The 13265-nt window shown below is 38.6% G+C and overlaps 1 protein-coding gene across 1 annotated transcript in view; it reads right to left on the bottom strand.

Annotated features, from left to right (window-relative positions):
* Nucleotides 1-12429, bottom strand: part of LOC144208518 (pleckstrin homology domain-containing family A member 7-like) — a 50072-nt gene extending 37643 nt beyond the window's left edge. The window contains exons 1-4 of the mRNA XM_077734422.1: nt 12319-12429; nt 8655-8819; nt 8430-8506; nt 8259-8316 (exon numbers count right to left, since the gene is read on the bottom strand). Of these exons, the coding sequence (XP_077590548.1) occupies nt 8259-8316; nt 8430-8506; nt 8655-8737 (218 nt within the window). The 5' untranslated portion in view covers nt 8738-8819; nt 12319-12429. The remainder of the gene's footprint in view (nt 1-8258; nt 8317-8429; nt 8507-8654; nt 8820-12318) is intronic.
* Between the last annotated feature and the right edge of the window lie 836 nt (nt 12430-13265).

Raw genomic sequence — 13265 nt, 5'->3', positions numbered from 1 at the left:
CACTTTTTTTGGTGAAATATAAATGACCATTCACACTTTTCTCATTTCCTCTGCGTCCATTGCTGCCTAGTGGTACTCATTCCTGAGGAGAACCTGATGATCAATGCAATTACATTCCATTCATAGGCCAAAAGAGGAAGGCGGTCTGTTACTCTCCGTAAAAATTAGATCAAAATAATCTTTTACCAGCAAATTATGATGGAGACAGCAGTGAACCAAATGTGTTGGCAAATGTGGATGTAATATGTCAAATTGATTAATGAAATTATAAAATTTGGCCATTCATCATCCGTACTGCTCGTCCTGCTAAAGGTCATAGGGACTTAGGAGCTTTTTAGCTCTTGTTTTATTATTGGGTCCAGTTCTTTCTAGATCAGCAGTTTCAGCTTGTATCTGTTCAGCAAGTGTTGAAGAACCAGACTCCAAATGAGAATCTTACACCTCAGGGCAAAATCTCTAACTTACTTAATTTTCTGATGAAGAAATATGAAGGAGATTATTCCGAACGGGTCCCATTAGCATAGTTTAGCATCCGTCGTGAATGGAATATTAGGAGTGTTTCAATTCGTCTGCAGATAGTTATTAAACTTTATTTGGTTCACTTGTACACGACTTATATTTCTTTTTCTCCATGAATAATTGTTAAAAGGTACATGTTATTTTTACAATTACATTATAAATTACACTTGTTTATAAAGCCCATGCATGCGGGAAAATAACAATTTTTAAAAATAATTATACTACGTAAAATAGCGTTTCATTTTAAGAATCTGACTAGTGTGCTTTGACTGGTGAAATTTAGGATTAGCATCAAGTCTGCGTTGTGATATTATTTTTACATTTCGGCATAATAATATAAAACGCTAAAAACACAATAATTTAGTCAAACAACCCAAGTTTTATTCTTTTTCACACAACAAGCCCCTCTCCATGTCACAGCTCCAAAAATAATGAATAACTCCTTGACCACACAACACACACGTCCACCTGTGTCCAATAGAAAAGTAGCCGTGCCACCTGTGACTCTACTGAATCTCCCATTCCCACTTTCATCCACACAATTTGATGAGGCCCTCGTGATATGCCAGCCAAGTCTGCTCTGCAGAGACAGAGCAAAACTAATAACAATTCTGCAGGCAGCAAATTGGTCTCTAGCGACAGTAAATAGAAATTGAATGTTAGAAAGAAGGACTGAGTAGAATGTACATAGAGCCACCACAATTTACGCAAATGGACGCGACAGATAAGCGTGCAATGCTGGCGCTTTTTTCGTAATTAGATAATTTCATTGGTATAATGTAAAATGTAGATTCAGCCCTCAAAAGAATAGCCTTTACGAAAATGTATCAAATGTTCTTACAAATGAATTTGACATTTAGGGTGTTGTTACCTCCCCAATATTTGGAAGAAAAAAAATTGTGAACTGAAATACTGACTACATCAACTTGGACAACTTTTCACTGGAAAAAAAACATCTACAGAAGCTACTATAATTCTTCTAATAAATGACAGCAAAAAAAGAAGAAAAAAAACAGGTCACATCATTTCTTAATAATGTTTTCTGTCCTTGTGTCCTAACCAAACCCAAAAAGACTCCACTTGTCTGTCAGTGTAAATAAATGCTGTATGAGCAGCAACACTAGGTAAGGGAGTAGCCAACACATGGAAACACAACTGATTGGCTCCATCAGTCTCCCATTTAGTTCATCGTCGCAACAACCCTTTTTACTCCTCTGATGGACAGCTTTTTATTCACTCCCGTCATTTTGTCGCACTCACAAAAAATACATCTGAATACAAGGCAGACAGCAGACAAAATTGATTGTACGTCAGCGTGTCTGGAACATTGGCAAACGTGGTCCGTCCAAACAGTACTCTGTAGCCACATTAGGTAGCTGCACTTAAAAAATGTGCTCAACAATTGGAGCGGTTAATTTTGGTGCCTTTTTGTCAATAACGCAGCAACGTGCATGAGGAAAATCTATATTAGAGATGAAGGTAAGCAAGTGAAAACCTCCAGTGCTCTGTTGATGAAATCCATAATTCCTCTGGTCATTTTAAATGCTGGGTGGACTGGGGTGGAAACGTGATGAACTGCCAGGCAGCTTGGCGGCAATTATTAAAGGAGTCTCATTAAGCGGCCATTGCTGCTTCGTCACCCTCCTAAATAATTGACTAAATCTCTGGGACACAAAAGGCAGAGCTCCGCCTCCCCTCAGTCCGTCTATCTATCCAACCGCCAGGGACTAACATCCAGAACTAAAAGACTGGTCAAACTTCTTGTTCTGTGAAGCCCGCTGCAACTTATTTACACTCCAGTGTGCAAAATATTACATTAGCTCAAAAGTCACTCATTTTTGAGTAAAATAGACTTGGTCAATATCTATATTTGCAAGCTTTAATACATTGTATGTTGTGTGAAAAAAAAAATCGAAACATTCAAAAGCAAACAGACTGCACTTTTTTTTTTGTTAATTTTAGCTGGAAGGATTTTTAACCAAATAAAGACAACATTGCACGAAATCCAAAACTGAAAACTATGCAAGCTAACAATAACTAAATTCGCTCAGAGTGAGCAAAATTCCAGTGAAGCAGCCAAATTCCAAGAATCGCCATTTTTGGGCACTCCCATTAAATATGAAAAAAATTATCATAAAATTAATTTTCTGACCTATTTAACCTTAGACCTCAGTAGCCGATACAAACGAACCTTGCAAGTTTGATAATAATCCCTTACTTCATTCTTGGGTTATTGCGAAAAACAGTTTTGGATTTCTAAACTAATTGTAATTGTTCCTTTTGGCAATCTGCAGCCTTACTTCCAATCTAAGCTGATATTGTAAGCGAGCAGTTGGCTTTGATTCTCCCTCACGTCAACATATTTTGATATAGTAGGCGAGAAATTGACTCACAGGTGTTGTGTGGATAACACCCAAGTATTTAATAGCACAGCTGTCACATTTAGATCTCACTAATTGAGTAATAGTGGAGTTGTAAAGCAGATACCATTTAAATGGATGCAAACAGATGCTAAAAATATGTAGTAGTAATTGTTTCTGCAGGCCTGTGGGATATGAAATCTTTTACATTGCACTACATTTAAATTTTTTCGGCTGTTTTTCAAACCTAAATATCTCTGAGGGGATTTAACGATAATTCCAAAATGTATCACGCTACATTGTAGCTTTCTAATGTCCATTTAACGTCAGATATTATTTAACACTTTCTTTATTTTCCTTCATATAAAAATGTGTATTTTCAGAACATTGTAAAAACTTTTAAGCACAAAATTCAAGCGTTATTTAAATCAGGAAAACACCATTAAAATACAGTAATTCTTAAGGAAATCAAGCACCCGTAGGGACCCCGTAAATATTAACATGCTCAGAAAATTAGGCTCACAATGTTACCAATAAATCAGACAAAAATACAGTGAATTTAGCCCACCTTGACTGAAATTGCAGATTCCTAGCAGCACATTCAAGACGATCAAGATTGGTCACCCCCTCTGCCGGTATATTAAAGATAACATGACGTTTGACAGGAACCAATTGGACCCCTGTCTCATAGGTTGGCTTTCGGCTGCAGCAGCTACCCATCTTTCCTACGGTACCTCGATATTAGATCAGTAAAGACATTGCAAAAATCTCGGCGCTATACATGTCATGGCTTTCTAACAGCCACATCCAACTAATGTTTTGGTGACCTGGCAACCTGGCTCTGGTCTTTCGGCTGACACAAGGCCGATTGTATCCGACAAGCAGTCCCACGTTGACATGGGCTCAACCATCTTGTTGTTTGTCCCTCAATCACTCTATTGTATAAGCCCTCCTTTGCTCCGGGTCGGGCACAGATGGACACCCACCGCAATTTCCAGCCCCAGACAAATAAAGCTTCTCCATGTTTTTACCCAGAGGAAATGGTAGTCTTTCTAACAGGAACTTTCTTGTTTCACATTCTGTTCCCTTGTACTGTCGACTAAATCAACTCCCTACTTTCCTTTGTGTTTTCCCACCTAAGTCTTTGTAGCTGCTGTTGTTTGATTCCGAATTGAAAGGGGTTTCATTTTGTTTTCCAGGAATGTTACCGTAAGAATTTAGTTTGTCGTTTAACTGCCGTCGTGGTGATGTTGTCTGAAAAGCTAGAATTACTACAAGAGGAAATTGCCCGCATACTGTATTGTCTCTTTTTTATATTCGTGTTGCAGGTAAGCAGACACAGATGTTCTGTACTTGTCACGCACAAAAACATGTTGACATTTGGACTGGTGCATGAAAGTGATGCCAGTGTACAAACCGACGTGCAGCATTGACATTTTATTCCAAGCCATAAGCGGCACAAAGGTCAGACAGTCCAATGTAGAACTAACGTGTTTGTTGAAATTCTATTACCATTCTTTAAAGAGATAAACCAGCTAATTTGAGGCATGCTAAGAGTTGGAAATTGCAAACTGTTCTTCAGAATATTGTTTATTCAGAATTATTTTTGTTTTCTTTTTTAGATAGGTTCTATCTCCTAATAGCAAGGTACAATGTAGTTATTATATTAACAGCTAGTTTGTTTCTATTTTGCATTTGTTGTAAATGTAATATGTCCTTGAAAGATGTAGGGAATAGACTATGCAGCTTTTATTTTTGGGGAGTTTTGCTACTTTGAGGACATATCTTGCATCGGCTATTGAAAGTATACTCCAAACAAACATTGCCACTTTTGTTTATATGATGTAGGTAGGCATTTCAGTCATTTTGTGTCAATTATATTATATACATATATATGACTTAATAGGCTACATGTATACCAGTCTGGCCAAATATAGATAAACAGTGCCTTTACTTTGTCCCCTGAACTAAAATGAGTTTAACACACTCGCGATAACATCCTACACATCAATGTTTTTCCCTAAAAGAATATTTTATACCAGAAGCTATTGGAACCCCATTACAACCGATCATACTATAGCCCGAATAACCAGCAGGCAACTTCCCTGCGTTTATTTCAGATTCTCTGTGAGATTGTGAGGATGAATCCTGTTGCCTGAGGGCCGGGTTGAATATTCAGGACATTTTATTTTCAGGGCAACTTCAAAAGGCACTCTCACATCCACATCCACATACACACACACACACACACACACACACACACACACACACAAATGAACATGGGGTATTGAAACACCTAAAAACATTCTCCAAAAATAACACTTGTGTTTAGAGAGACTGTTGCTTCATGGCAATTTCCTCGCTAATTTTTCAAATTAGCCTAGTTGCATCTCAATTAGGTTCATTGGAGTCCATATTTGAGATCCAAGAAAAGGTGGCAGAATGCTCCGTAAAGCTTTTATAGAAAGTTGCTCTACTTTTTGAGAAGAGAAATTCTTATACCTTCCAATATCTGGCTCACGATACATCTTGTGCCAGACTGACCTGACCTTTTCAGACAGAACCACAATACAACTACAGAAAAAATGCACACACACACACACACAAATTCATACACAGCGATCGACAAATCATTAGCCAGCGGTGCTGCTTCAAGGCTTCAATGTGAACACAGCAAGTCAACTGTGACTCATCGCCTCATTTAACTTTTGAGACGTCCAACATTTACATTGTTTTAAATTTTCTGGACTTTATTAAGGAGTTTTCTTTTTGAGATTAAAAAAAAATATTCCTGCTGTAGGCAACACAGCCACTGTGTTCAAGACAGTCATGCTTACATCTTACCTCACCATGCTGCCTTTCCTTTACTTTCTGAGAAATGTGTTGCAGCATGACTGAACAGATTATGCTCCAGTTCCACTAGAAGGCAGCATGGTGGAGTAGTGGAGAGCACTCATAGTAAGGAGATCTGAGTATCAATATCCTGTGGAATTGATTTTGCATGTAGTCATGTTTTCTCCCCCTCAATCCAAAAAAAATGCATGTTACGTTTATTCATGAGTGAATTACACAAGTGTGATCTTAAAAGTCTCTAGTGCAAGTTGCTCTATAATTCATTGACAAAAGAAGAAAAAAATGTATGTCCTTTCTAGAATTGTTAACCAGTAAAATCAATTAATGATCCACGCTGTTTATCCTTTTGGGTACCTGACATACAGCGAACTTGGTTATTAATTAACTATGGCAGTTCAAAGTCTGTCGGATGAGCCAGGAAGGAAAAGTGTGACCAATAACATGTTTTAAAAAGGTTTCATCACTCATTTTTAAAATGGTAACACAGACAATGTTTAATCCTTGATGTTGTCCTTGGGTTTTAACTTTTTACTTTCTCTCATTCAGCCTCAAATGCAAGAAGAGTTGAGTACCCACAAGCAACATAAAAAAAAACAAGTAGTTGTTGACAATTGTCTGGCAAACAAAGCCTCCTCTTCATTTGAACAAGAGCAGGCATTTCATTAGAAAACCTCTGCACACTGAGAAACACGGATCAATTTGGGTTTTAACGGCTCACAAAAACTTGAATCTCATTGCATTATTGGTCATACGCTATGTCTTGATGGTATTATGCAATTCCATGTGGTCTTTCAAGTACTAAAATGCAGAGCAAAGTAACCTTCATCCAGTATAAAAGACGCGAGTTCAAAGTGTTCCAGAACTGCACATTTACACAATTTGGACAAGGTGCCACGCACAATTGTATCTTGATAGAAAATGATTGAGACTAGCCTCATTGACACGGCTTCTTGATAGCATCAATGAGTGTTTCGCATCACCACACTTTCAAGGTTTTCCCCTTGTTTGTGTTTCTTAGCAGGATGAACCAGAAACGAAATATGGAATAAGGCCAGCACTCGAAACTTATGATGTACGGTAAAGTATTGTCATTCAATTATATCATTCAATTTCCATTCTGTTTATCCTCACACGGCCCTGGTTTAAGGGTTTACTCTAATGTGTACTATTGCTTCAACAGCAAAAAAAATAACTTTTGCCTTCAAAGTAGCAAGTTGAAGTTGAAACTTGATTTACAAAGTAATATTTCCGTTTTCATCACTCACTATAGAAAACCCGAGTCCATTCATTGACAGAAAAGCGATGAAGGCCACAGGGACAAAACCCCTCTTTCACTTTGCATGTTATCAGGTTTCTCTCTACCCATCGTCACCCTTCCTGTCCCTAAGCAGAAGCCCCCCCTCCAGAGAGGGACTGGGTGTCAAGGGGCAAACATGTCCCCCCATCCAGAAACTACAACAGTCGATAATATTCTTGGAATCTACCTGACCAATAACCAACGACACCCACACAGCATGCAGAGGTATGTTTATGCAAGGGGTCCACAAAGGTTGCCATACAGTCCAGATTCAACACATTGAGACCACAAGTCTGAGCAGTATTCATCAAGTCTAGGCAAAGCAAAATTCCCCCGGCAGGAAAAATATGTCAGAAAATAGCCCACAGCCAGACAAAAATTGTGTCACTGCGTTTATCAGCGCAAAGTAACTTGCTCCGTCTGACAGCATTGAGAATCCTGGCAGTCAGTTCATTGATTTCACAAATATGTGCACGGAAGTGATACAAAACCAGGAATACCTGGACTCACCAAGAATTCGACATTCGTATCTTTGAATGAAATGGCGTGAGGGTCCATCCATTTTAACTAATCACACTTAAGGGATTCAGTGCTAGACTTACACCCAAATGTGTAAACAATACCAATTTTATAAGGACTTGTCATACGTTTTCTGAAAACATTGAATGCATTTTGCATTACATTGCAGTGCACACACACGAAATGCAAATACATGCAGGTGCATCTAGCATTATATTAGGTAAGAGATATTTGTCATAAATATTCTACAGTCCCAAATATTTGTTGTTAATTCTGACAGGTTAGGACTAAGAATCTGCAAATTGCTACCATTTGACAACCAAAGACTATTGTTTGTTGTTTGGATATTGGATGAAAACATACTATAAAACATTAGCTGGAGAAAATAAAAAAAAAATACGATTATATAGCAAAAATATAGAAATTGCACATGACAGAAAACAAATGCAAAAACAAATTGTTTATAGAAAGTTGAATAAAAAAATAAATTAGATAAAATGAAAATGTTCGATGATAAAATTTTGAAAAATATATGCAGAAGATTTGGCATATTAAAATTAATATATTGCATGGGTGTACCTAAAGAAATATCCCTGTAGCAAAAGCAGTAAATGCACTTGTGGCTTAACTGGCGATCGGCAGCCATGACTTCCTAAGCGTTACGCCAACTTGACGCAGGTGACGCCTACACAAACTTATTCGACACTTACTCGATAAAGTAGCTCGCTCCTTCGTCCGTGAAGCCTTCCTCCCATCCTTTAGGCAGATCTAGCCAAAAAAACAGAGAAAACAAAAACTGGAAAGTTAGACGCGCTGTCATGTCGAATGGAACCAGACAAACCGGGGCTAAAAGAGCCGAGGTGGCCGCTTTGCTAGCTTACCTGAACGGATCATATGTCCCGAGTTGACCGGTTCGGCAGAGCGGGGGTGCAGCCAAGTGGTCTCCCTCGTATGATCGCTTGTCCACCGGACACACGCGCGCACAAGAGAGGGGTGGATGGACGCGCGAGTGCGGGGGATGAGGAGGAGGAGGGGAGAGGCGATAATAAACACCTGTTACACTCGAACGAGGAGCGAAAAAAAGGCACGGAAGGACGCTCACTCACTCGATGAAGAAGACCCTCCCGTCCCCGCACACGCCGTACGTCCAGTGTTCGGGCAGGCATTCCTGGCCCAAAGGTGCCGCCATGATCCGCTTGTCCTAGTTCATCTCTCGGCTGAGTCTCCCGGGAGAGTCGCGAACACACACAGCATGTGCCGGCCGGCGCCGCCTTCAGGGACAGGCGGACATTGGAAGACTGCTCATGCATGGGTGATGACTCAGAGCTGCTCAACACTCTGCTAGTATTCTATATACTACTATATAGTACTATATTTGGGCACTGCATCATTGAGTGGCTAAAATAGATTATTAGTCTATTTTTATAATACAATTATATTAGGGACAAACTCTTAATTTCAGTGGCCGTGCACCTGAGACTTCTGAAATCAAGGGTACAATTCCCGGTGGATTTCGACCTGTGGAGTTTGCATGTCCTCCCCGGACATGTATCCCAAAAAAATAGTATGGTAGGCCAGTTTAATGAATGAATGAATGAAGCCATTCCACAAAGGACTGCAGTGGGTGTGGGTTTTCATTCCAACCCATTAAGTGGACACCTTTTCACCAATCTGATGTCCTACAATTGCAATCAGTGGATTGCAGCCAGGTGCTTCTTGTTTTCTTGCAGAAATTTAATTGGTCGAAGTTTCTGTGCTGGATCGGTTGGAACAAAAACCTGCACCCACAGCAGGCCTCGTGGACCGGTTTGCCTACCCCTGTTCTAGTGGGATAGTCTCCAGCAGCTCCTATGACCTTTTGTAGCCGATCGGAAAATGAATGAATGAAACTTTTAATTTCAATAAAAGCTCATTAATATCATTCATCATTGCCAAGCACAACAGAGAGCCATTTTGGATTAAAAATCAAGATAAATGATTTGTGCATTTCAGGGTTTGACTATTCCTCCCATGTTCCAAAATCGTGGCTCAAGCACATTAACTTAAGTAAAATAAATCTTGTTAAAAAGGCCTAGTTGATTTTTTTTCCCTCTACACACATACAGCTCTTCCACTGTTGTTCAACTGAGAAAACAAAAGACACACATATAATCACATGTGCCATGTATTCCCAGTCTCTCATCAGGAACGCTGAGCTCATTGGAATCTCCTTTAGCATCCTGGATGAAACGTGTGGTGGCGTGCTTGTGACGACAAAAAACTGCTGACACCCTGTCATTTACAAATCTACTCTCCACAACAACAACAACAACGACAAAAAATACACATTTTCCAACACATTCATTCCCAGTGTGATAGGGGGAAAAAAAAGGTTCTGGATATTTTGCAGGCGCTGTATAATGACATTCCAAAAGGTGAGCACATTTTCCTGATGTTTTTGTACTCTTATCTCAAAAAGTCCTCTTGCTTAGCAGCACTTTCTTTGGGTGGGAGTCATGGCAAAAAAATCCCAGTGAGGCATGTCGAGGGAAGGGCGCGGAGTGGTTGGATCCCTCTTCTGTTTGCAGAGAATTTGTGTAGACAGATAAAGTGTTCCCCAGGAAGAAAGAATAAAGAAAAGTATTCCCTTCCAAGTACTGAGATCACCACATGCTATTATAAATTAAACTAGTCGTGAGAATCCACAAAGTGAGCACTAGGGGTTGTTATATTTGAATAAAAACAAAACTGTAGCAAGAACTGAGGTAAACTAGGATTTCACAACATTTTGGAAGCAATCAGACTAAAAGAAAACATAACAAAAGCCTAAATCCAGGAAACACTTCCTCACAAGTACTGTGGGTAAATGTGATAAATCCACAAAATATAAACACAGACAAACCAAACCCACGACTGGCCTATAATCGAATAACACTGCACAAATTGGAAAGCGTAAGATATATTGTTTACCAGGAGGTGCATGATATGTTAGTCACAATTGATTGGTACATCTATAAAAATAACATGAGTTGATATGGATAAAAGGAAAAAAAACTCTTGCCAGTTTGCCCTTTCTTGCTAGTGGATTCTTCTTTGTAATGGAAAGATGTGATTATAGTTTACGGCTATAATAAATAATAGCCAAATCTAGAAAAAAAAATGGAAGACCAGTGAGGGCTAAACATTTTCATACCAACTGCAAAGAACAAGAAATATTTACTCACTCATCACATTTAAATGGACTTAACAGCTATTTACATTTTTGCATGTATCAGCACAAGCACAACATTATACAATGAATAAAAACTAAAGTCTACTAAATCACAATAGTAATCAATGAAACTAGCTGGACATTACATATCATCAGAAGCACATTGGTCAGACCTTTTCCACATGCCAGGACTGTCTGAAACAAACTGAAGGGAAAACACACACACAAACACACACACGGAGAACATGTACAAGGTGCAGAATTCTGGAGCTGTATTTCAAGCCCTCCTCTTAGCTCATTCCTTTCTCCCCCACTTCAAACACTGCCTTTGTACACACTCACACGCACACACCCAGGGGGCAAAAGTGCAACAATATGTCAGCCACACATTCACATTGTTTTTAGTGAGGGGGAAAAAAAGCAAAAAGGGAGACAAGCAATAGAACATCATTGGATGGAAACAAGTGTCAAGTGGAGTACTCACAACTTAAGTCAGGATTTGTGCAACGTCATTTATAAACAAAAAATATGCAAACGTTTTTTGTACTGCTTATCCTCACCAGGGTGGCAGGGGTGCTGGAGCCTATCCCAACCAAATGTGGCACAACCAAAATTGGTGGTAAGGATATTAAATGTGAACAGTAAAGAATGTTTTAAATCAAATTAATACATCATGAAAACAATTCTGAACGTGAGGATAAAGAAATTTTAAAAAATATATATTTTCACAAAAAAACTAACACTTAACATTACATTTAATTGACTCAACATAATGAAAAGAAATTTCAAACTACTTAAAGATTTAAAACATTTAATTGCATCTTCAAAAAATAATCTTTACATAAAGTCCTAGAAGTTTTAAAATAGTTAATATACCCCCCAAAACTCCACAATAATACATAAAATCAACAAATAATCTAACAAAATCCATTAAAAAAACAATAGCTACCAATCAATAAAATAACAAAAACACCAATCAAATGAATAGTCATCCAACCCATCTGAAAAACTGGATGTACATTGCCATGGATATCAGCGAATGAGTCAAACAAACAAACATCTCTCCATTGTTGTAACTGTTGCCAGGAGGGCCTTGAATTTGCACCCTTTATTTTCTTGGTTTGTCTTAAGCCTGCTGGTGCTTGGCCAAGCAGTGCAAATAAGATGAAGCAAAAAAAGTGAACGTAAAAACCTTGCACTCTACTAGCCCCAAGCCCAAAAAAGAAAAAAAAAACCTTCCTCTAGCACGCTGGCGCCGCCACCACACCACACATTGTGTCTTGTCTTGTGCAAATGAGGGCTAAATAATGCATGGCTGCCTGCCATGCTTCAACAGACTGATGCTTACAGGCCTCATGTTTTTTTTTTTTTACTTCCTTCTACCATTTAAACACCCAGAGCACAAACTTGACATGCTTGATCGAAAACACAACATCACAACAGATGGGTAAAGAGTGCAACTATGTTAAATATTCTGCTTGTACTTAGCAGTTTTTTAAATAAAAAAATGGACTCCAAGTTTTAACTCATTCACTTCAACTATGAGGGGCTAGAGGAAAATGATTAATAAAAATAATCACCAAATTTGAGTCTTGAGACGATTCTTTTGACTTCATGCTTGGTTTGCTTTGTGACACACCTGTGGGACTTTCTGTAGACAAGTGAGTGCACTTCCAAATCATGTCAAATCAACTCAATTCACCAATTAAAATGGAGGAAGCTCTCAGGGATGATCAGTAGAAACACGATACACCTGAGTTCACTTTTTTTTCTTGACAAAGGCTGTGATTGCTTGTATCTACATGAGATTTCTCATTTTTTTGTTTACAACGAATTAGTCCAAATGAGCAAAAAAACATAAAATGTGGAAAGCATAAGGGGTACTTTGAATACTATTTGGAGGCACTGCAAGACTTAAGCCTATTTTTCAGATGTACAGGATCAGGTTTCTGATTGCTTGTATTGTGAAGCCACTAAAGGATTACTATAGAATAATCGATGTTTTGTTTGACTAGAACAGCCAATGCAGCCTGGTGGATCGGGGGTTAGTGTGTCAGCTTCACTACTCTGAGGTCATGCGTTCAAATCCAGGTTTTTCCACCTGTGTGGAGTTCCACATGGGACTCTTATTTCAGCCCAAATTCCCAAAAAAGATTCATTGTAGGCTCATTGGACACTCTAAATTGCCCCTAGGTATGGGTGTGAGTGTGCATGGTTCTCTGTCTCCTTATTAGACTACTTTATTTTTTTTTAATCGTCAACTCATTATATTTAACTCCTCATTAGTCTTTGCCAATACCATAGCTGTAAAGCTACTCTTTTTAAAGCATTTGACAAAGGGGATCACTTTTGACTTTACTTTTTTTTCTATTTGGTTATTTGAAGACAAATACCTACTTTATGTCCCAACATTTCATTCGACGGTGTACTTTCTCTTGCAAGGTGCAATACATACATTTACCACATGAGAGCAGTAGATCCAATTTAAAAGAGCATTTTATGGAAATAGGGGTCTCAAGTTGACTTC

Source organism: Stigmatopora nigra, chromosome 2 (genome assembly GCF_051989575.1).
Source record: "Stigmatopora nigra isolate UIUO_SnigA chromosome 2, RoL_Snig_1.1, whole genome shotgun sequence".
Lineage (NCBI taxonomy): Eukaryota > Metazoa > Chordata > Actinopteri > Syngnathiformes > Syngnathidae > Stigmatopora > Stigmatopora nigra.
The sequence above is the reverse complement of the archived record's forward strand: the minus strand, read 5'-3'. Positions and strand labels throughout refer to the sequence as shown.